This window comes from Neovison vison, chromosome 7, assembly GCF_020171115.1.
Source record: "Neovison vison isolate M4711 chromosome 7, ASM_NN_V1, whole genome shotgun sequence".
NCBI lineage: Eukaryota > Metazoa > Chordata > Mammalia > Carnivora > Mustelidae > Neogale > Neogale vison.
Window position 1 is genome coordinate 104,987,451 of NC_058097.1, and position 25,998 is coordinate 105,013,448.

General features: G+C 38.4%; 1 protein-coding gene across 1 annotated transcript; it reads left to right on the forward strand.

Annotated features, from left to right (window-relative positions):
* The first annotated feature begins 187 nt into the window (after positions 1-187).
* Positions 188-16,543, forward strand: NXPE2 (neurexophilin and PC-esterase domain family member 2). The gene is given in 10 exon segments (XM_044260172.1): positions 188-524; positions 527-601; positions 604-685; positions 687-732; positions 734-870; positions 5,742-5,803; positions 14,358-14,557; positions 16,120-16,180; positions 16,183-16,338; positions 16,341-16,543. Coding segments are annotated over 10 exon segments (1,359 nt in total).
* The last annotated feature ends 9,455 nt before the right edge of the window (positions 16,544-25,998 follow it).

The following is a 25,998-nucleotide window of genomic DNA, read 5'->3' on the forward strand; positions in this document are numbered from 1 at the left end:
ATCTGAAAACTGTTAGAATCCATTTTTGATCTGTGATTATATCTACTGAAATGTGTACAACCCAGACCATAATAATTTATACTGGAAAGAAGCTATATTATTTGTTGATAATATATATACTCCTTTTCCCTGAACACTTCAGTTCTTGTTCAATTTGAGAATCCCTACTTTTCTGAAGCAGTAGAATATGTTCAGAAAGTCCTTACCCTTTGAAGTACCACTGGATTCAGCAGTTTCACTAACAGAGTCTGAGCTGAGAATAAAAGAAATCATGGAGAAACTAGACCAGCTGATCCCACGCAGACCTTTCACCAATGGGAACCCCATCACCAGTGCCACACACAGCACAGCCACCATCTTCTCCCCTCAAGATGCCTACTGCAGAGGGCATCCACTAGACATCCTGCTGGAGGTGAGGGACCATTTGGGATACAGGAAGGAATATGGTGGGGATGTCCTGAGGGCCAGGATGTCCTCCCCAGCCCTGAAGGCGGGTGCTTCAGGAAAGGTGACAGACTTCAACAACAGTACCTAGTCAGTGTCACTTTGCTCTGGGAGAGTCAGGTCTCTCTGTCTCTCCTGCTCATCCATCCCAGTGAAGGGGATCAGCTCTTGGGAGGGCAGGGAACCAAGGCCATGACAGGGTGACCTTCACAGGCCAGTTTGACAGTGACACTTCCTGGATCCTCTGAGTGTGGTCTGACCCTAAACTCAAGTGCTGAATTTTTGGAAATACCTGGATTATCGAGACCAAGAAGCCTTCTACTGCATGAGGCCTCCACATGTTCCCTGTGAGGCCCTGACCACAGGATCCCCAGCAATGGAAACATTTTCCATCTTAGAAAGGAAGAAAAGAAGTCTTTTCCACAGGTAAACAGGGGGGCTTGTGTTCAGACCAGTTCTGCCTAGAAACTTTTCCTAATCAAGCTCCCTTAGATCAATGAATGTTGATTGGGTTATAAATCCCTCCACTGCTCAGAGTCCGTTCAGCAGCAAGGATGCTCACAGGGCCTCATATAAGTCATCTCTTCACTTGTCATTTTAAGGAGTATAACCAATGATGCATTTTACACCTGCCCATAGTTTGCCATGGTTTCGCCATGGTTTGTAATACTTCTAGATCTGGTAACTTTTTAGATACTGTGTTTCTATAATATAGTCCATGGAATACCAATCCTACAGGATATTAAAGATACTATGTAAAAAAAAGGGGGGGGGAGAAAGGAGGAGGTGAATGGTATCATTGTTTAATTGCTTCACTTTGTACATTAAATCACCAAATCCTATGAATTTTACCTCCCATATAGCTCCTGAACTCTGTCATTTCTCTTCATTGCTGTTGCCTCCATCATCGTATGAACTACCCTTGTACCTCCATTAGATTATTTTAACAATCTCCAGAGCTGATTTCCTTGGTCACAGTCTTGTTTCCTTTAATCTACTTCCACACTGCACCCTGACTAATGTTTCCAAAATCTAAATGACTTTTCTTTGCTTAAAACCTGTCGTATGAGCTCATTGCTCTAGGGATGAAATCCAGACTCCTTAATGTTTTCAAAGACTTGCCCAGTTCTGAAGCCTGTTCATCTCACCCTTACGCAGCCTTGCTCTGGCAGGTAAACTCAACTTCTATTTCACGAGAAGACCATGCTGCTTCTCAGCTCTGGCATTTTATAACCCCAATGACAATACTCATCATACCATTAAATTTCAAACATTTTTTAATCTTCTGAACTGTAAGCTCTGTGAGGCAATAATCATAACTATTTTTTCAACTTTTATTTATTCAATTTATCAATAGTTAGGACTTTCTACCTTCCAGGCATAGCTGTAGGTTTTTGGAATTCAACAGCCTAGTGGGAGAAAAAGACAACAAGCAGGTTTGTAACAAAGTCACCAGAATAAAGAATTTTAATGTAAAGATGAATGCCATTTCTTTCTTTTTTTTTAAATTTTTTTTTTTTTAGAGAGAAAGGGAGAAAGAACACATGTAGGGGTGAGAAGGAGGGGCTAAGGGAGAGAAAAAGAGAATCTTAAGCAGACTCCACACTCAACATGGAGCATGACACAGGGTTTGACCTCACCACCCTGAGATCATGATCCGATCTGAAATCCAGAGTTGGATGCTTGACTGGGCCATCCACATACCGCTGGTGAATGCTATTTTAAAAGAGGCCAGGTAAGGCCTGTCTTGAATGCAAACCTGAGAATGAGACACTTGAACAGCACCTTGAATGAAATGAGGAAGTGAGTGGGGTGAATTTGGGGGGAAACCACATCCCCAAGAGAGGGTTTATGAACAGAGGCAAGAGCATGCTGGAATGTTCCAGGAACTGTGAAGGAAACCACTGAGGCTGCCATACAATGAATAAAGGAGAGAGAAGGTCAGAGGTATGGGCAGAGCTTAGAAGCCATCTATACATGATAGGAAGCCATGGAGGGTCACCATTTTGTCTCACAGCCTAGTGTGATATCTACCACCCAGAAGATTCTCCACTGTTGAATGGAAAAATAAGTGCAATGCAATCTGGGAAGATAATTAAGTAGGTTTCTTTGCAGCCCCTTTTCAGTAACCGTAGTATCTATCCCTTCAAGTAGGGATAGAATGCGGAACTTCATAATTATTTGACCATGGAACAGTTTAATGGATCATTTGAAGGTATTTTGGTTCCACAGTTTGGTAGTTGCTGCTCTAGAGAAGCCTTGTGTTTGTGATGTGAGTTCAGAACACCAAGTAGGATAACATAGTAGCCTAGAAATTAACATTCAAATCCATTTTAAACATGGTGATGATACAAGGGCAGAGTGCAGGGCAAAACTGACCCTACATTTCTGTAAGATTTCCCTTTCATCCCTGTCACCTTCAGTCTTTGATTTGCTGACCAAGGTATGGAAAAATTCCTTTATCCTATGGCTCAGACAAAACACACTAGACTTTAAAAAAAAAATACTTTACTAATAACAGAAGGGGACATAATCATGCACACACAGAGGCCATGTCTTAACTCTCCAGGAACAATCTACCCAGGCTGATTCCATTTTCCCCGTTTGCCACATATGGCTCCCTCTTGAGATGGTCATCATTGTAGCCTGGGTTGGGAGAACTCTCGTTATACACTTTCCTGCCTGTTCATAGGAAACCCCAAATTCCTGGTCTGGCACAGCTTCATGTATTTTGGGTCCAATTATGCTTCTAAAGTGGACTCTATTTGTGACAATAATAGGCCTGACCCTGTTTTACTTTCTAATAGACACACTTACTTTGGGATTCCCTGCTTCATTCAAACTGTCTGGTTTTTTCTACCACTGCATGGAAGCAGAGATGTAAATTTCCTCACAGCTGATCAAGTGCAGATATAAGGAATGGTTGGATTCATAGTTAATTCCATATCTAAGAGTTCTCAGAGATTCTATCATTAAATTCTAAACCCCATTTTTAGGCCCAAGTCAGGTTCTATGACCTCATTCCTTTCCACAAGTCCAAGGACTAAGCCTGTTTCTCTTTCATTTGTTAACATAATAAATACATTTTGTCACTAAGTGTTCTCTCTCTCAAGCCTGGATACCAAATCAGATGCTACCTCCTCAAATACTCACTACTTCAAAGTTAATTTTTTTTTTTAATTTTAAGGGTTTTATTGATAATCATGATGGGAAAATAAACAAAGGTTACTACATGAGAGGACTTCATACTAGAAACATAGTTAGTTGATAATTCATCTTTCAGTTTCTATCATGATTTATTACAGATCTCCTACTGAAATGCAAAACGTATATATATATATAATTACATATACATATGCATGCTTAATACTAAGAGAAGACACACTGAAACGAATGCCTTTATACCTATCTTTAATCCTATTTTTAATGTCCCAATGTCTGGTTTTAATATTCAGATTTACAAGGCAGCCAGGTATCGGCGTCTTTTATCAACTTCAATCTTACCTGGGATAGATATGGAAGTATGTTTCAAATTTCAGAAGACCAAGTTCCCTACTGAGACAAATTTTAACCATGTGCCAAAGATAGATCTGATAGGATCCTTAGTAGAAACACTGGAATGACCATTAGGCTCATTTCACATTTAAGCACAGACATATTAAATAGCTTGGCCAAGGTAAGTTACACAAAGCAAATGACCAAATTGGAACTGGAATCCCAATCTACTTTATTCTCAAGAGGCTATAGCCCTGTCTCCATGACTCCGCCACTCCACCCAACTGTCACTGTCCAGACACCTTGGCCCCTCACTTCTGCCGTCCTCTGGTGCCCTTGATGAGCAGAATATTATTCTTACTTGCCTGGGATTCAGGCAATCTTTCTCAATTTTGGAAACTACTTCCTTTGTCCCTCCTGGAGGTCTCTGTTGCTCTGGCTCTGGAAGCCCTTCATTTCCCTAGATGGATTTTATGTCGATGGATTGAATTTAGTTGACCAGATATAGTCACCATCTTAATTGCTAAGACCTGTATCTTGAGGTGAAGCTCACAGTGCTAGACAATTAAGACATTATAATGAATAAGTGACCTAAGTCCTACTCTCAAGGAGATGCTAAAATACAGAGAATAGCCTCTGGGGGTTGGGCGGGTGTCCTGTGAAGGTGGAGAGTACATGAAGAGGAGGCTGGAGAAGTGAATGCTCATAGGAGGTTGTAAGCCAGCAAAGGAGCTTGGTCCTAATACAGTAGGTGGATAATGGAAAGTCATGGAAGTATTTTACCTAGGAGAATAAAACAGCCAGCACAGAAGATGTTTTTGGGTGGGATAAAATAAGGAAGAGGGATGTAAGAATTTAGGACAAGGTTCTCAAATTAATGTCCTTGGATTAGCTTCAACTTCACTTGAAAGTTTGTTAGAAATCCAAATTCTTGGACCTCACCCCAGAACTATTTTTTTTTTTAAAAAGATTTTATTTATTTATTTGTCAAAGAGAGAGGAGCGAGAGTGAGCATAGGCAGACAGAGTGGCAGGCAGAGGCAGAGGGAGAAGCAGGCTCCCTGCCAAGCAAGGAGCCCAATGTGGGACTCGATCCCAGGATGCTGGGATCATGACCCGAGCTGAAGGCAGCTGCTTAACCAACTGAGCCACCTAGGCGTCCCACCCCAGAACTATTTTTTCCCAGCTTTATTGAGGTGTGACTGACAAAAATGATACACATTAAAGTATATATTTTGATATAAATATACACTGTTAAATGGTTACCATAGTCAAGCTGAGTAACCTATCCATCACCTCACATAGTTCGTATTTTTATACTTTATAAATCTTTAAGTAATCTCTACATCCAACATGGAGCTCAGACTTACAACCCTGAGATCAAGTGTCACATGTTCTACCAGCTGAGCTAGCCAGGTGCCTGTGTGTGTTATAACAACACCTAAGATTTGCTTTCTCAGCCAATTTCAAGCCTATAATACATTAACTATAGTTACCATGCCATACATTAGATCCCCAGAGCTTAGTCATCTTCTCACTCAGAGCTTTTACCTCTTAACCGATATCTCTCCATTGCACATGTCTCTTTCCGGATCTTTGGATCCCTGCTATTACCAAGAGAACAGTTTTCCAGAATCCTGACCCATTTACTTTCTCAGAATATCTTAAACATTTTAAGGTAAAGGTAAAGAAAAAAGGAAAAAAAATTGCAGAGAGTTGAGGGTCTCAATCTCTCTAAGCCAGTGATTTTTATTTTAATATCTGGGCAGATATCAGGCTAATTTATTTTCCCATTTTTTGAAGGTCAAACGTAGGGGAGGAAATGACAAGGAACTTTACCTCCATTGAGATCTTACCATGTAACAGTAGGTCTATTGTGCAGTTACTTGCTGTGTTCACAATTTATCAATCTAAAAGACATTCTTACTCTGAGAAAATTGACATTAACCATTTTCATCTTTCATTTCTTGGGATAAAGAGTACCAATCATCTTGGGTTTTGCAGGAAGGATTTTATTCTTAGAAATTATTTTCATATAAATTTTAATGAATTTTCACCTTGAGTCAGATCTAAAATTCTACAGAACCCTTCATTTCAGCTGCCTACTCTCAAAATGTACAGGTTATTTTGATTTAAACTTAAGATTCATTCCTGATGATTCAATAATTGGGTAATGTGAAAATGTCTCAGATAAGCTACTGAGTTAGAAAATTTCTTCAGTGGCTTCTCAGTGTTTCAGCCAAACCATCTTGATTAAAGTTCTATGAACTAGCAATTTCTGTGGATATTTTCAGTTTTATCACGGGAAATTCAGTGGTAAGTACAAAGCCATCTCACTCACAACAGCAATGTTCCTGCTATACTGGAAATAAAGTGAAGTTCAGAAAAAGCAAATGCCTCTTGTTCTAGCATTCAATGGTGTAGGCATTTACCTATTGCCCATTTTCCAAGTATTCAGAAAATGTTTACTGAGGACCAACTGTATGCAAAGAACTTTACAAAACCCTGTGGAGAACATTTAAATAAATCATGAGCCCACTGAAAGCTCACAGTTTATGAAAAAGACAGATCTCTTCTCTCTGCCATGGCAGTCATCATCCAGCCCAACTTTTACACCAAAGGAAGTTCTTAGGCTGAAGACAACTTGAGTCCTCTTAACACTTCTATGGTTTCCCTATTTCCTGAACCATAATTTCTAGTAATATCAGGAAGTTCCTTAGAAGATAATGCCAAATTTATTATTTTTGAGCCATTTATAAACCTGATATAATTCAACATGCATGAATTTAAATTCTTAAACTTATACCACAAGTCCCAACAATGCAGGTAGATGACAAAAAGGATATGCTGTTTAAGTGGGAAAATATATAAATGACCTGATTCCTGAGAGAGGAAAGATAGTAGATTAGGAGGACCCGGAGTTCATCTCGTCCCATGGACATAATGAGGCGGTAACTATATGTACTGCAACTAACTCCGAAAACCATCTGAAGACTGGCAGAAGAGATCTCCCACAGCTCGTTGTAGAGAGAAGGCCACATCAAAAAGGGTAGGAGGGGTGAAGATGCCACTGGAAACCAACCCCTTGCATAAATGACCACAAATGGGAAGGACATCACAAGCACCAAGGAACAAAAGAATCAGATTCCACATTGGACATCCCTGATCTTAGAGACCTGCAATGGGAAGACCAGTGTCTGTAACATCGGGCTTTGAAAATCATCAGGATTTAACTCCAGGAGAGCCAGAAGGCAATAGGAAATGGAGTCCCATCACTTAAGGAGCTAGCCACTAGATAACAGCCTGAGACATAGTACAGGAATAGCAGTTTGAGAAGTGTCTGGGGTATATGTGAAGGAGATTTATTACTAATTTTAGGATGTGTGCTGCTGGGGTGGGGCAGGGATCTATCGGAGCTTTCTACAGGAATGAAAGTTCTGGTAGGTGCCGTTTTTCTTACACTCCCCCAGGCTGCGTAGCCAAATGCTTACCGGAGCCAGTTCTAACACTTTCCATCCCTTGCTAGCACCTCATGACCCATCCTAGCATTCCCCAGCAAACCTGTCTCACCCAACCCACTTGCCCCAACAGGCACTCCTCCGAGCTACATCCAGTGGGCAGCCCTTCCTACACTGAAGAGTGGGGAAACTAAGCACACACACTGGCATCCCACATTTCCTGCAGCTGGTCCGCTCAGCTGCCTGTGCAGAGAATCCTGTGCCCTGCTCTTCGATGACTCGATAACTGTTACAGTGGCTAATAGCAGACAGGTGAGCTGAGGGCTGGTCCCATGCACCAGTGGGTCTGTAGCTGAGTCTTCTAGGCCCACAAGTGGCAAACCTGGCCCACCAGTGTTCCCACAAGAAGAAAAGTGGGTCATTATAGCAAGTTGGGCTGAGGATAAGCTTAAACCACCAACATGCCTATAGTAATTATGGCTCAGCCATAACAGGATGTCACATGTAGCCTACACAGGGGAAACCCATGGAGGGCCTGGCTCTGGTGACCAAAGGAGATTATGCTACAGAGCACCACAGAAATCCTTCTATATAAGGCCATTATTTTCCAAGACCAGGAGAGATAGCTGACCTAATACATAGAAACAAACACAGAAAGATAAACGAAATGAAGAAACAGAGGACTATATTCCAAATGAAGAATAAGAAAAAAAAATCACAAAAAAGGAGATAAATGAAACAAAGATAAGCAATATGCCTGATAAAAAGTTCAAACTCCTGGTCATAAAAATATTCACTGGACTTGAAAGAAATGTTGATGAACTCAGTAAGAACTTCAGCAAAGAGATAAAAAACATGAAAGTAATCAGTCAGAGCTAAAGAATACATAACTGGGGGCCTGAGTGTCTCAGTGGGTTAAAGCCTCTGTCTTCGGCTCAGGTCATGATCTCAGGGTCCTGGGATGGAGCCCTGCGTCGGGCTCTCTGCTCAGCAGGGAGCCTGCTTCCCCCTCTCTGTCTGCCTCTCTGCCTACTTGTGATCTCTGTCTGTCAAATAAATAAATAAAATCTTAAAAAAATACATAACTGAAATAAAATATACAGCAAAGGGAATCAGCAGCAAATTAGAGGATGCTAAAGAATGGATCACTGATGTGAAAGACAAAGTGGAAAGCAACCATGCTGAACAGCAAGATAATAAATAAATAAATAAATAGTAAAAATACTGTAAGAGACTGTGTGACATCATCAAGTATAATGTGAATGTTATTTTCTTCCAAGTGGAGAGAGAGAGAGGGAATGGGGTGGAAAACCTAAAGAAATCATAACCTTTAACTTCCCTAATCTGGGGGAAGGTAACAGACATCTGGATTCAAAGCAGGTGAGCCCCAAACAAGCTGAACCCAAGGAGGTCCATACCAAGACACACAACAATTTAAAAAGCAAAATCAAAGATAAAGACAGACTCTTAAAAGCAGCAAGAGAAATGAAGCTAGTAATGTACAAGAGAAATTCCATAAGGCTATGAGCTGATTTTTCAACAGAAACTTTGCAGGCCAGAAGAGAATGGCATGACATAATCAAAGTGTTCAAAGGAAGAAATATTCAGCAAAGAATACTCTGCCAGATTATTACTCAGGATTAAAAGGAAATATAAAGACTTTTCCAGATGAACTAAAGTTAAAGGAGTTCATCACTAAACTGGCCTGTCAAGAAATGTTCAGGAGAATTTTTTTTTAAATGGAAAGAAAAGGCCATAACTAGAAGAAAATTATGAAAAAAAAAGTTTCACTGGTAAAAGCAAACAGAGTAAATGTAGAATAATTATTTACAAAGCTAGTACGGAGATTGAAACATAAAAGTAGTAAAAATCAATTATATCTAAAAGCTGATCAAGGGATACAAAAATAAAAAAGATGTAAAATGACATCATACATAAAACATGGAGGAAGCAGTAAAAATGCAGTGTTTTTAGAATGTGCTCAAATTTAAGTGACCATCAACATACTATCAATTGCTGTACATGTAAGATATTACATTTGAACCCCATGGTAATCATAAATCAAAGACTTATTGATACACAAAAAATGAGAATGTAATCCAAGCATCAAAACTCAAGAGAGCAAGAGAACTATAAAAAGAAAAACAAACAAAAAGCCAGTAATGTCATATATATACACGTATCAAGAGTTACTCAAAGTGTAAATCCTCTAAACGCTCCAATTAAAAGATGGAGTAGGACAGTGAGTTAAAAAACAACAAACAAAAAATAAAACAAGATCCATCTATATGCTGCCTACATGAGACTCCGTTCAGACCTAAAGCCATATGCAGACTGAAACCATAAGGGCTGGAAAAAGATATTCCATGCAAATGGAAACAAAAAGGTAAAAAAAGAAAAAGCTGTGGTAGCACAACTTATATCCAACAAAATAGACTTGAAAACTAACCAGAGATAAAGAAGGGTATTACATACTGATAAAAGGATTACTCTAACAAAAGGATGTAACAACTGTAAATATCCATGCACCTACTGGAGGAGCACCTAAATGCATAAAATAAAAATTTACAGATTGAGAAACTGTAACAATACTGGAAGGGGACTTTGATCACCCCCCCCCTTACATCAGTGGCTATAGAATTCAGACAGAAAATTCAATAAAGAAACAGGGGCATTGAGTGATACATTAGACCAGATAGACGTCACAGATACATACAAGACATTTTATCCATAAACAGCAGAATGTGTATTCCTTTCAAATGTGCATGGGACATTCTACAGATCACATGTTGGGCCATAAAACAAGTTTTAGTAAATTTAAGATTGAAATCCTATTGAGCGTTTTTTCTGATGAAAATATTATGAAAAGAGAAATTAATTACAAGAAGAAAATGCAAAAATGCAAAACATCAAGGCTAAACAACATGCTGCTAAATAACCAATGGGCTAACAAAGAAATCAAAGAAATAAAATACTTGTGGACAAATGAAAATGGAAACAATGGTCCAAAATCTTTGAGACACGATAAAAACAGTTCTATGAGAAAGTTTATAGCAATACAGGCCTAGCTCATAAAATAAAATCTAAAACAATCTAACCTTACACCTAAAGGAACTTAAAAAAGAGGGCAAAGGCCCAAGCTCAGTAAAGAAAGGAAATAATAAAGATCAGAGTATAAGTTAAATAGAGATTAAAAAATAGATAAGATCAATGAAATTAGAGCAGATTATTTGAAAAAAATAAATAAAATCGATAGCCAGTTCATTAAGAACAAGAGAGGACTCAAAGTAAAAATGAAAGGGAGAAATAACAACCAATTCCACAGGTACTGAAATGCCCAAATTCCGAGACCCCCCAAAGACCACCACCAGAGTCCAGAGTCAAAGCCAAACAACAAGGGGTCATTTATTACCAGTTCGAACCCGGACCTCCGTGCACTCGTTGCTGGTGACACTAAGAGGTCCCGTGCGCGGGACCACAACATCTTTTTATACACTATTTTTGGGGAGGCAGGGACTTAGCATACATCATAGTATCTTGTGACAAATTGCCACGTAGCGCGGGAAAATCAAAAAGCAACTCTATAAAATGACTGGCGTGCTACAGAGCGGGAAAAGGCTGCGAACAGATTATTGGGTAGGTCAAAGGGCTGTCATTCTTCAAACTGCTTAGTTGGCGTCACTAGGGTATGTGTCACCTCAGGATTGGCCGGGGTCTCCCTGTCAAGCCGCTGGGCGCCAGATCACTATTATCTCTTGCACCCAGAGCTGGGTGGGGGGTCCGGGAGCAGTCTTTTTGTCACGTCCAGTTCTGGGTGGGGGTTTCTCTGGCGCCAGATGGCTGTTATCTCTCGGCCCAGAGCCGGGTGGGAGATCCAGGAGCGGCCATTCTGTCAGGTTCAATTCTGGGCAGGGGAATGTGTGGTTACAGAGTGTCTATAGAAAGTCTGCTGGTATTTTTCCATCTCCTCATGGGTTAGCAAGTGAAGGTACAGAAGCAGAAATAGCGGTTAGGTGTATAATGGTCATAATTTTATTCCCTAAGCTTCTCAGTACAGAAGGGATTATGAGAATACTATTAAAAATTGTATGTGAACAAATTGGGAAACCTAGAAAAAAATGGATAAATTCTTGGGAACATAGTATTTCAAAACTGAATTAGAGAGAAATAGAAAATTCAAACAGACTGATTACCAGTAATAAAATTAAATTGGTAATAAAAAAAAAACTCTCAATCAAATATAAGCTGGGAGAGAGGCAGAAACAGACTCTCCACTGAGCAGGGAGCCCTACATGGGCCTCAGTCCCAGGACCCTGGGATCATGACCTGAGCTGAAGGCAGACGCTCAACAGACTGAGCTACTCCGGCGCCCCTATGATTATCTTAATAGATGCAGAAAAAGCACTTGACAAAATTCAACATACATTCGTGATAAACACTCTCAAGGTAGGCTTAGCAACTATTTACCTCAAAATAAAGGGCCATCTAGGACAAACCCACAGTTCACCTCATACTCAATGGTGAAAAGCTGAGTGATTCCTCTAAGATCAGGAATAAGACAAAGATGTCCACTCTCCCCACCATACTTAACATAGTATTAGAAGTCCTAGCCACAGTCATCAGACAACAGAAAGAAATAAAAGGCTTCTAAATTGGTAATAAAGAAGTAAAACTACCAGTATTTGCAAATGACATGATACTGTACATAGAAAACCCTAAAGACTCCACCAAGAAATGACTAGAAATAATAAATGAATTCAGTAAAGTTGCAAGATATAAAATTTACAGAAATTGACTGCATTTCTATACACTAATAATGAAGTGTCAGAAAGAGAAATTAACAACTCCATTGACAAGTTTACCAAAAAGGATAAAATACCTAGGGATAAACTTAATGAAAGAAATGAAAGAAGTGTACTCTGAAAAGAACTGTAGGACATTGATAAAGGAAACTGAGAATTTCACAAATGAAAAGATAGCCCATGCTCATGGATTGGAAGAATATTGTTAAAATGTCCATATTACACTGAACAATCTACAGATTCAATGCAATCCCTACCAAAACAGTATCTTTTTTTTTTCTTTTACAGAACTAGAATAATCCAAAAATTTGTATGCAGCACAAAAGACCCTGAATAGGAAAGCAATCCTGAGAGATAAGACCAAAGCTGAAGGTATCACAACCCTAGATTCCAAGATACACTCTAAACAATAGTAATCAAACCAGTATGCTACTGGCATAGATCAGTGGAACTTACCTAATCAGTCTATGACAAAGGAGATAAAAATATGTAATGGGAAAAAGGGAATGTTTTCAGTAACTGATATTGGGAAAACTGAAGAGACTATATGCTAACTAACTCAAGTTTAAATAGAGATTTCAAAACATAGAAATACCATGTCATTCAGTAATTTCACTACTGGGTATATATGCACAGAAAATGAAAACATGAATTCAAAAAGATACATACACCCCTGTGTTTATTAAAGCATTATTTACAATAGCCAAGATATGGAAGCAACTTAAGTGTCTATTAATAGATGAATGGAAAAAAAAAAAGATCTTGTATATATGAATACAATGAGCTATCACTCAGCCATAAAAAGAATTACATCTTCCACTTGCAACACAATGGGTAGGCCTGGAGGGGATTATGTTCAATGAGATAAGTCAGAAGGAGAAAGACAAATACTATATGATTTCTCTTTTGTGTGGAATCTAAGCAAAACAAAACAAAAAAAGAGAACCATAAACAGACTCATTAGTAGAGAGAACAAAATGTTGGTTGACAGAAGGGTATAGGGCTAGGAAGGTGGATGAACTAAGTAAAGGGGATTAAGATGTACATACTTGCAGTTTATAAGTCAACAGGCAGAAAGTACATCATAGGGAATTCAGTCACTAATACTATAATAATGTATGGTGACAGACGGTGACTATAATACTGTAATAATGTATGGTGACAGATAGTGACTGTAATTATTGCAATGAGCACTAAGGAATGAGCAGAATTGTGGAATCCGGGACGCCTGGGTGGCTCAGTTGGTTAAGCAGCTGCCTTCAGCTCAGGTCATGATCCCGGGGTCCTGGCATCGAGTCCTGCATCGCGCTCCTTGCTCGGCAGGGAGCCTGCTTCTCCCTCTGCCTTTGCCTGCCTCTTTGTCTGCCTGTGCTTGCTCGCTCTCACTCTCTCTTTAAAAAAAAAAAAAAAAAAAAAAAAAAAGAATTGTGGAATCCCTGTATTGTACACATGCAATGAATATAACATTTTATATCAGCTATACTTCAATAATAAATTTTTTTTAAATGACCTGAGTCTTACCTGGGTGAAAGCTTGACATGAATCAATGAATAAGCTTAGGCTAATTTCTTAGGAGAATATTCTGAATAAAGAGGTCTTCCCTTTTTCAGCACTAATCAGACCAGGCCGATAATACTCTGTTCAGCCTGGGCACAGCAATGAAATGTTTAACCTGAGAACCCAATTCTGGGGCAACCAAAATAAACAATGTGGGACGTCATTTCATGAACACGTTCAAGATTTCTTCATGGATAAGTAGAGTTTGAGGAGAAGATCTGTTTTTTAACGAGGTCAATGTTATTGGCACAATATTTAGCTGGGGTACTGAATCCTGCTATTTCATGCCCAAACATTTCCTCCTGAACTGGCTAGCAGCGGAGTAGCTTTGGGGACCAGGTAAAGGCTGAGAAAGACCTTGCAAGTGCATGAGAAAAATTACCGCCACTCCAAGATTTAACTATTCATTTGTGAGATTCGAAAGTGAGAGCTTTTAATTCACTCCTTTAACAGGATCTTGTTTAATAAATATTTATGGAAGAGAGGAGGGTATAAGTCAAGAAAGATGGAGGGAAAAGAGGGAAAGAATAGAATAAATTAAGAATGTGTTTCAGAAATAATTCGTGGTAATAATGTTTTACTGTGGGTATTTTAATTGCCAGAGAGTGGGAACACAAAAAAGAAATGTCAGATTGGAATGAAGACCCCTTTCCCCAGCAGTTATACCATGAAAAGAAGGTGGATTATAGCATTTTGTAAATAGATCAAATCAAATGGAATGCAAAATATAGATGACTGCTTGAAGAGAAAACTTACTGACCTCATGGGAGTTTCAATACTGCAACAGTGGATTCACTACTTATGAAAAGTGTGTACTTTATTTTTATTTTGAAATTACAGTTGACTTCTGAGGTTGTTTTTGTAATAATTATATTTCTTTTCTGATGTTTGTTTTGCTTTAAAAATTTGCCAAACATTTAGATTTGGGCTTTTAGCAAGTTAAATTTTATTTTTTCATTCACAATGATTAACATTTTTCTTCCCCTTCTTATGTCCTAATAAAAGGTTTAAAAGTTGTGTTAAGATATATTTTTTAAAGCTTTTATTTGAGAGAGAGAGAAAGAGACAGTGAGCATGAGCGGGGGGGAGGCAGAAAGAGAAGCAGAGACTCTTTGCAGAGCAGAGAGCCCCACATGGGGCTCAATCCCAAGTCTTAGAGATCATGACCTGAGTGTGTGCTTAACCAACTGAGCCACCAGGCACCCACAAAAACTATGTTAAGATTTTAATGTATCTGATATAGTTCTCTTCTTCCCATAGGCAGTGATGCTTTTATAGTTAGAAATTCTCTTGGTTATAATTTTACAAATGTGTGCATTTAAAAATTATGATTATTTTCCTTTCATTAAAAAGATATACTGATTTGTTTTCCGTTAACCTTAAAATATTTCGATCATCAATGAACCGGGGTCTTCAGCATATGGTAGATATTGAAAACTCCAGGTTTCAAAAACTAGCAGAAGCACCTTCAGCCACAACCTTATAAAAGGGAAGGGAAGTGGCATAAATATGGTCACACTAATGGGAGTCGCACAGCATATCTTGAAATAGAATTGGGGCACTTTGGGGAGCCTGGATGGCTCAGTTGCTTAAGTGTCCGACTCATGGTTTTGGCTCAGGTCATGATCTCAGGGGTCATGAAGTAGAGCCCTGTGGTGCTCAGCCTGCAGTCTGCTTGAAGTTTCTGTCTCACCCTCTGCCCACTCTTGCACGCTCAGGTGTGCATGCTTTCTCTCAAATAAATAAATCTTAAAAAAAAAAAAAAAGAATTGGGGCACTTACCTTTTGACCCCAAATACTGATCATCATGATTAAGTTAAACTAGAAAATGGTAACAGAAACATGTATGCTTTCTACAACGTTTCGTGTTGAAACTAAAATGAAACTATCAAGATAACGTGTTTGTACCATTTCTAAGTATCAATTGATGACTTTACACTGGTACTCAGTAGCACCAAGGAAAAGCTTACTAACTTGCATTTTCCTGTAGTTTAGCTTTGCTAAATTCTTTTTGGCTCTGGAAATGTTCACCTGTCATTTTAAAGAAGCCAGATGTGTAACAGATTTTGTGTATGAAAGGAGTATTCCTTTTAGTGTATGATGTTAAAGCAAGTTCAACTCATATAAAAGTATAATTAACATTGATATTTATGTTAAACTTGCAATAGAGCTGAAAAGAGGACACTGTGATAGAATTTCATCTTTAACATTTTGTGATCTTAAACTTGCTCGTCTTTTCGTGGGTTTAAGAGCCTGTTGACTTGTAAAGAATTTGCCACCTCTTGAGCTTGCTGCTGATCTATTATTCTCTTGTGAAATTTCTTGCACATCTGAATATTGTGGAAGGAACAAAACTAACATGAGAGAAAACAAAACAAAAACACATGTCTGTTTCTGGATGCTGAAAAACGTATTTTGATTCAGTGGAAAAACATGATCATCCTTTTATCACCAAAAATCTGTTTTCAGTGACAGATGAAATCTATATATCCCAAGGGAAACTGATCTGGTAGCCAGAGAGAGACAGAACCACTGTCATTACCCTTGGCCAGCATTTCAGACCCTTTTCTGTTATGATTTTCATCATAAAGCCATTAATGCACAAAAGGCCATTGAATATCTACTCTTGAAAAGCCCAGAGACCAAGGTGATCCCTAAAACTGAAAATACCAGGGGGAAAAAACTAAATGCGGAGATGTTTAATGATTATGGCAATATTCATAATCTTATCACGAGGGATATTTTTGTGGTTCTTAATGGGGGCATTATTGATGCCTGGGACATGTGATTGGATATTGGATTACCATGTTCTAACTATTTCACTAGAGGAAAAATATAGAAAAACCAGTACTAGCCATTCTCTATAGATGACCTAACTTATGTTATAAGGTTATATGCAATCCATGTATGAAGAAATGAAATTTTAAAAAATATAGTAAAAATACATAATATAAAAATTACCATTTAAACCATTTTTAAGTGTATAATTCAGTGGCTGTGCAATTCAGATACATTCACAATATTGTACAACCATGCATCATGATCCATCCCCAGAACCTTTCATCATCCCAATCAGAAACTCTGTCCATAAACTAACTCCTCATTCTCCCTTATCCCACCGCACCTGGCAATCAACATCCTACTCAGTCTCTGTGAATTACGCTATTAGAGGTGGCTCATATAAGTGGAGTTACACAATATTTGTCTTTCTTTTTTTAAGATTTTATCTATCTATATGACAGACAGCAAGATCACAAGTAGGCAGAGAGGCAGGCAGAGGGAGAGGAGGAAGCAGGCTCCCCGCTGAGCAGAGAGCCCAATGCGGGGCTCGATCCCAGGACCATGAGATCATGACCTGAGCCGAAGGCAGAGGCTTAACCCACTGAGCCACCCAGGTGCCCCAACAATATTTGTCATTTGTATCCACTGATTTCATTCAAGGTTTATCCATGATTTTGCCTGTGTCAGAATTTCCTTTTTCTTTAAGACTGAGTAACATTTCATACGTTGTATACTCGACATTTTTTTATCCATCATCTTTTGATGGACATCATCTGTTGATGGATGTTTGCACTTTTTGGCAATTGTAAATAATGCTGCACAGAAGAAGAAACCAAATGTGAAGGAATGTCTTCAATGCTGAGTGTAGTGACAGAATAGCAGATCATCATTCATAATTTAGTTGAAAGAAATGCATGGCCCAGAAATGAATAGTCTAAATAATTTAAGTTTAGAGAAAATGTGATCTGTAGGAGAAAACTTGGTGGAATCAGAAAAGAAGTCTTCTTGCTTAAGAAAATTATCTTAGAATTTGGTAACCAGTCGTCTTTTGGATTCCAGTAAGAGTCCGAGATCACAGTCAAAATGCACAAATGCATTGAGAGAAACTAAGTGTTATGTCAACATCCAGATCCTGAAACACTGATTCTGGCAGACCCTAGAGGTATGAGGTGAGATCCCCTCCAGAGGACTGGAAATGATTTTATAAACGTTGTTTCTAAGTATTCTTTTTAGCCTGAGAGCATGTACTCTTCCCATTAACATGTTCGAAGTATGAAGAGTAGAACTGTTGTTACTCCAGGATGATTCATTCCTTTGTCTAGGAGGTGCTCCTCGGTGGGAAGTGAAAATGTAATAAGCAGAGCAATGGTGCCATGGTCAAGGCTCCTCTCAAGGAGGAGGCGACACACATGAGAAAGCTCTTTCTTGTGGGGTGCCTGGGCGGCTCAGTGGGTTAAGCCTCTGCCTTTGGCTCAGGTCATGATCTCAGGGTGCTGGGATCGAGCAGCAGGGAGCCTGCTTCTCCCTTTCTCTCTGCCTACTTCTCTGCCTACTTGTGATCTTGCTCTCTCTCTGTCAAATAAATAAAATAAAATAAAATAAAATAAAATAAGAAAGCTCTTTCTTGTATCAAGTTACCTACTCGTCCTAATTCTTTTTAAAGGAAACTTTTTTTTTAAGGTTTTTTATTTAAGTAATACCCAACATGAGGCTTGGATTCACAGCCCCAAGATCAAGAGTCACGTGCCCTACTGAATGAGCCAGCCAGGTGCCCCTAAAGGAAACTTTCGAAATAAATCTATTCTTCCAGCTAATGTACTCTCAGCTGCTTACGTGACTTAGCACTTACCCTCCCCAAGGCCACTTCAAATTCCTTCATCCTAGTTCTGATAGGACAAAGTGTCTGGTTTTATCATGGTTCTTCTCTGGAAACACTGAAGTTTGTCTTATGTCACTCTACAACATGCCTTCCACCCCATCTCACATGCCCTAACGAAAGTGTGACCAATTAGTACAAAATCATGACTACCACTTCTCTTGGGCTACAGCTGCACTGAATAGCCACAAGCCACGCATGACTGTTGTTTTTTTTTTAAGATTTTATTTATTAGTCAGGATGACAGAGATCACAAGTAGGCAGAGAGGCAGGCAGAGAGAGAGGAGGAAGTAGACTCCCCGCTGAGCAGAGAGCCTGATGTGGGGCTCGATCCCAGGACCCTGGGATCATGACCCGAGCCAAAGGCAGAGGCTTAACCCACTGAACCACCCAGGTGCCCCCACACATGACTGCTTAATTAAAAATTAGCTCCTTGGTTGCAGTAATCACATTTCAAGTGTTCAGTAGACACAGGCACCGAGGGGCACTATACTGACAGCACGATATTTGCTTGCATTTGCTTCTGGAGAGTATATGTATGTATGTGTATGTATATATATATTTTAATGTTTTGTTGTGATATTTGGCTATATTTTTAAAAATAATCCAGTGATATTTTATTAATTTTATGGTGAGTAAAAGAAATCATCAAATGTTGTTAAGCATCAGACTCCTGACTTTTAAGACATTTAAAGACTTCCAGCTCAGTCTTTAAAAAAAAAAATCCTGGTACCTACATATTTTATAATGTTTTGGCCTTGAAGTCATAGTTTCAGGTGATTGCAGATATTGACTATATTACTAATATATGACTTGAGCAAGCCATTTGAAATGGTAATAATGTTCTTTACTGGTATTAGTAGGTCTGTTTCAAGAACCCAGGTATACACAATGGAATAAAACTAGAAATCATTAGCATAAGGAAAACAGAAAAATTCTTAAATATGTGGAAATTTAACCATGCATTCCTAATTGATAGGTGAAAGAAGAAATAAAATTTAGAAAATATTTGGAGACAAGTGAGAATAAACACACAAAATACTGAGACTTCTGGGATGTTGCAAAAGTGCTACAAAAGGGAAGTTTATGAACAATTATATGCCAACAGATTGGACAACCCAAAAGAAATGGATGAATTCCTAGAAACATGAAACCTACCAAGACTGACTCATGAAGAAAGAATAAATCTGAGAATATATAACTACATTTAATGCAAGAGAGAGATTGAAGCAGTAATCAAAAAAACCTCCCAACAAAGAAAATCCCAGGACCAGATGGCTTCACTGGAGAATTCTACCAAACATTTAAAGAATAATTAACATCAATCCTTCCCAACTCTTACAAAGAATAGAAGAGGAGGGAACACTGACTAACTCATTCTGTGAGGCCATTACTTCAATACAAAAACAGACAAAGACACAAAAAGAAAACTGTAGACCAATATCCCTGATGAATATTGATGCAAAAATCTTTTTTTCAAAAAGATTTTATTTATTTGACAGAGAGAGACACAGCGAGAGAGAACACAAGCTGGGGGAGTAAGAAAGGGAGAAACAGGCTTCCCACTGAGCAGGGAGCCCAACATGGGCCTCAATCCCAGGACCCTGGAACCATGACCTGAGCCAAAGGCAGACGCTTAACAACTGAACCACCAAGGCACCCTTGATTCAAAAACCTTAAACAAGATACTAACAAAGTAAATTCATCAGCACATTGAAAGGACGGTACTTTGTGACTGAGTGGAGTTTACGTCTGGAAACAAGGATAGTTCAGCAGATTAAAAAATCAATGTAATGTACCACACTGACAAAATGTCAAAAGTCACATCATTTTAATCAATGCAGAAAAAAATTTAAATTCTATGTCCTTTTACAAGAAAAAACATTTAAAGAAACAAGGAATAGAAGAAATTACCCCAAAATAATAAAAGCTGTATATAAAAGCCCACAGCCAACAAAATTCAATAGGGAAAGAAAGATTTTCCTCTAAGATCAGGAACAAAACAAGGGCTTGTAGCACAATTCACAAAACTATTCAAGTAGTGGTGGAAATTCAAGACAGAGCAATTAAATGAGAAAAAAAATAAGGGATATACAAATCAGAAAAGAAGTTAAAGTCTCTGTTTGCATATGACAGACTCTTATATTTAGAAAATCCTAAGGGTTCCACAAAGAATTGTTGGAACTACTAAATTTAGCTAATTTGAAGGACACAAAATCAACTCTTGGAAATTAGTTGCATTTCTATAGCGAACACGGACTAATTTGAAAAGGAAATTAAGAAAAAAATCCCATTTGCTATAACATTAGAAAGAATAAAATACTTTGGAATAAACTTAACCAAGGAAGTGAAATACTTGTATATTGAAAAATATAAAACATTGCTAAAAGAAAGCAAAGAAGATACAAATAGATGCAAAGACATCCCATAGTTGTGGACTAGAAGACAATATTGTTAGAATGTTCATACTACCCAAGGCAATCTACAAATGCAATTCTTATCAAAGTTCCACCGACGTTTTTTCTTACATAAATAGAAAAATATCTTAAAATTAATATGGAATCTCAAGGGATCCTAAATAACCTAAACAAATTTGAAATCGAAGAACAAAGAGGTCTCAGATTGTCCAATTTCAAAATGATATTACAAAGCAACAGTTAGTCAGATGATATGATATGGGCATAAAAAATAGATTCATAAACCAATGGAACAGGATACAAGACCCAAAATGAAGCCCTTTCATATATGGTAAAATGATTTTCAACAAAAATGCCAAACCTACAAATAGGGAAAGGATGATTTTCTCAGCAAATGGTACCAAAATACTGGATATTCACATGCAAAAGAATTAGGCTGGACCCTTAACCTTATACCAAATACAAAATTTAACACAAAATGGACAAAGACCTAAATAAAATGTCTAAAATTATTCAAACCCTCGAAGAAAACACAGGGGGAAAAAGCTTACAACATTAAGCTTGGCAATGACTTCTCTGATATGAAAAAAAAAAAAAAGCATAGGCAACAAAAGAAAAAAAGTAGATAAATGGGACCACACCAAATTTATTTATTTTTTTGTTAGGCTGCACCAAATTTAAAAACTTCTGCATGTCAAAGGAATCAACAGAATGAAAAAACAGCCAGCAGAATGGGAAAAAGTAACTGTGAATCACATAGCTGATAAAAGTTTGATATGTAGAATATATAAGGAAATATTATGACTCAGTAACAAAAGAAATGCCTAAAGATTGGGCAAAGGACTTGAATAGACATTTCTCCCAAGAAGACACACAAATGACAACATACCCATGAAAAGATGCTCAACATCACTCATCGTCAGGCAAATGAAAATCGACAGCACAATGAGCCATCCCCTAACACCTGTTGAAATAACTAGAATCAAAAAAAAAAAAAAGAAAAATTGTTGGCGAGGATATGGAGAAAAAAGAAACTTCCATGTACTGTTGGGGGTAATGGAAATTGATGCAGACACTGTAGAAGGCAGTATGGATTTTCCTTAAAAAAAGAAAGAAAGAAAGAAAAAAAGAAAGAAAGAAAGAAAGAAAAAGAGTAGAAATATCCTCTGATCTGATCCAGTTATTCCACTCTGGGTATGTACCCAAAGAAAATAAAAGCACTATTTCAAAAAAGATATGTGCACCCCTATGTATACTGCATCTTTTTTAATAACCAAGATATGGAAGCAACATCTCCATTGATAGATAAATGGATAAAGATGTGATACACACACACATGTGCACATACACACTACACACATATATACACACACAGGAATATTACACAGCCATAAGAAAGAACGAAATCTTGCCATTTGCAACATGGATGGGCTTAGAGGGTATTATGGTAAGTGAAATAATTCAGACTGAAAAAGACAAATACCCTATGATTTCACTTATATGTGGAGTCTAAAAAACAAAACAATGAAAAAGAATAAGAAGGAGAAACACACCATAAAGTACAAAGAACAAACTAATGGTTGTCAGAGGGGTGATAGATGATGGCTGAGCAAAATGAATGGAAAGTAGTGGGAGCTACAGGCTTTCAGTTTGGGAATAAGTTACGGGAATAAAAGGCAAAGCACAGGGAACGGAGTCAAAGGGTCTGTACTAGCGCTGCATGGTGACAGATGGCAGTACACTTGCGGTGAGCACAGCATACAGACTTGGCAACAACTGTGTCATGCTCCTGAGATTAATATAATATTTATGTCAATTATACTTCAGTAAAGGAAAAATTTTAAAAAAGAACAACCCACACACAGTAAGATACCACCTCACACGACAGGATGACCACTCTCTAAGAACAGAAAATAGCGAGTATCGGTGAGGATGTGGAGAAATTGGAACTTTTGTGTACCATTGGTGTGAACGGAAAGTGGTACAATTATTATGGAAAACTATATGGGGGCTCCTCAAGGAGTTAAAAACAGAATTACTGTATAACCCAACAATTCTACTTCTGGATATCCAAAGGAACTGAAATCAGGTTTCCGAAGAGATAATATACCTTCCCATGTTCACTGCAGCGTTAATAAGGATAGTCAAGATATAGCAACAACCCAAATGTTCATCAATACATGACCAGATAATGGAAACATGGTATATACATACAATGGGTCTTTATATATATGTATAAACATACAATATGGTCTTTAAAAAGGAGATTGTGTCACATGCTACAACATAGATAAATGTGGAGGATATTATACTAAGCAAAATAAGCCAGTCAATAGAAGACAAAGATTGCATGATTCCACTCTTATGAAGTTTCTAAAGTAGTCACAATCATGAAAACAAAGTACAAAGGCAACTATCCAGTGTTGAGGGGAGGGGGTGGTTAGTGTTTGGTGGGTATAGTTTTAGTACTGCAAGATCAAGTTTCTAGAGATATATTGCACACCAAAGTGAATATCCTTAAGGCTACTGAAATGTACATTCCATAATTGTTAAGATGGTAAATTTCATGCTATGTGTATTTTACCACACACACACATTCCTGAGGTATGTTCTTTTCCTTTCATAGCAAATAAACTTCAATGTGGAAACCAAGAGCGTTTCATTTCTTTGCCCAACCCGCTGAAATGAAATAGTCTCAGTTGTTCAGTAATGGATAATGACTTGAATTCCTTATTTTCTTCCATAATAAATCAACATTAGGAAGCACATGGTTTAAAAACTGTTCTGTTAATTAAACAGCAAGTGCACTGGCTTCAGGTCGAAGTTGTGCTACAGACAGAGCTCCTGCTCCAGCAGGAGAAATCCCAAAGCTCCTTTCCATTCTACACCACAGTTCACAAAATAATGTACATGAAAATTCTTCCTCTAAAGTATGAGTTTTCAATGAAAACCAGAAGCAAAAAATCAAGTGCTTCCATCTTAAAAACATGCACAGATGCCAACAACTTACTCATACTCTACATTATCAATCACTTCAACCTACTACAAAGCAAAATGTGTTCTAGTACACACCTTTCAATTCACCCTGTATGTTATTGACATAATGTTTGTACAGCAGTATCATTTGATGAAAGAATTTTGCCAACAGTTCCTTTTGATTTAGCACTAAGCGTGTTTGTTATTAACTCATGAATGGCTTTGTAAACTTATCAGGGTTTGACTTAGACATTTTCTCATTTGGAGGAATGCAATGCTGAGTGATAGCTTGGTAATTCTAGCCTTTCCTTTGACTTCATTGACAGAATTCATCAGATTTGTACTGGAAGGCAATATTTTGTTCTTGCTCTAGAGAAAAAAAAAAAAAGATTGCTTTAGCGGGGGTGGGGGGACTGTGCTTAGTGTGACAAGTATAAAGATCTTTGACGGCTTTGACTTGTGTTAGACAGAACTTTTTTTACAGGTGATAGAAATCCACCTCAAAATACCTAATGAGGGATGGGAAGGAATGTATTGACTCATATAACTGGAAAACGCAGAAAAGGCAGAAAAACCAAGGGATGTTGCATCCAGATGCTGAAAGTACAATGTTAGTTCTCAGTCTCCTCTTGTTGCCTCTCGGCCCTGTGTTTCTGTGTTGGTTTAATTTTCAGGTGGGATCTTTACATGTGGCAGCTGAAAAAGGTTATGTGTCCTTGTGATTTATAATCCCAGAGGAACAGAATGCTCTCCTAGTGTCTATACAGAGATAAAACCCAGAAGACTCTGATTATCCCAGCTTGGGTTACATGTCCATGTTGGAACCAGCGCCAGTGGCCAGGAGGATAAATGATCTTGATCATCAAGCCAGGACCATATGTCTACTCCTGTGGCCAGAGCCTAGCGCCAGAAGTGAAGGAAATACAGACATCGATATTTTTCTTCTACTGCATATTTGACAAAAATCTCATAAAAATAATACCCATAGGACAAATAGATTACTGATGTCATAAAATTTAATTATGAGAGATTCATGGCTTTATTGCATTTTTATACTTTTTTACTTAATTGCATAAAGTCACCACATTCACAGATGTTTGAAAAGAAGCTCTTCATGTTGTTTAAAAATTACATTGAGTTGAAGTATTTATGTTATTGGTTTTATCACTCCCTTTCCTTTCAATAACCTACTTTTAAGCTTTTTTCTGTAGTGAGCATATAAAATTAAATAGAGGCCAACAGAATGTTAATTTAACACATACAAAACACTGTAATAATGTAAAAAAAAAAGTGCTCACAAAGACCAAACTATTAACTGAGTATCAGTCAAGAAGGGCTTCCCCGGAAGATGGTGGAGTATTAGGATCCTGGGCTTACCTTGTCTCCATAGATAAAACTAGGTAAGAGCCACATCAGTGTAAATAAACCAGGAAATGATCTGAGGAGAGTGTAAACAGTTAAATGGCTACATAAAAGAGGGGGAGCTACCCCAAAGAGGGTAGGGAAGTGTGGAGACACCATCAGGGGACAAATGGACCTACAAGACTATCCACAGGAGGGAGGAATGCCCTTGGTGCAGAGGGGAGAGAGGAAAATGCCAGCTACCCCAGGGTGAGGGACTCAAGCCAGAAGGACAAATTCTGGTAACATTTGGCTTTGAAAACCAGAGGGGGCAATCATTGGGGCTTAACACCTGGAATATTAAAAATCAGTAGGCTCGGCTCTGGGGGAGCAGGAGGGCTATGGGAAAGGGAGTCCCTGCTCTCAAACAGCCCCACTGAGAAACATCACAGAAGTAGCAGTGTGAAAAATGTCTGAGTATACTACAAGATTTAATAATCCCAGAGCATGCGCTAGAGGGGCAAAGATTTTTAAGGGACTTCTCCAAGACCAAAGGAACTGGTAAGTGCCCTTTCTCTCCCTCACCACCCAGCCTAGATACACAGGGACCCATGGGAACAAGCACAGTACCAACTCTCTCCACCTAGCTTGCTAATAGCCTGCCCTGCCCCTGTGAGATTCAAGACCCAGCCAGCCTTGGCTGGTTTCCCAGGCAGCTACAAAGCCCCTCCTGGAGTGGACCTGCGCAGACCTTACTGGCACGATGTCACCCACCCCTGCATTCTCCTGCAGATACATCCTCTAACATGTCCTTGGCTAGCGTCCATCTAAAGCAAAGCCACAAGCCTGGCA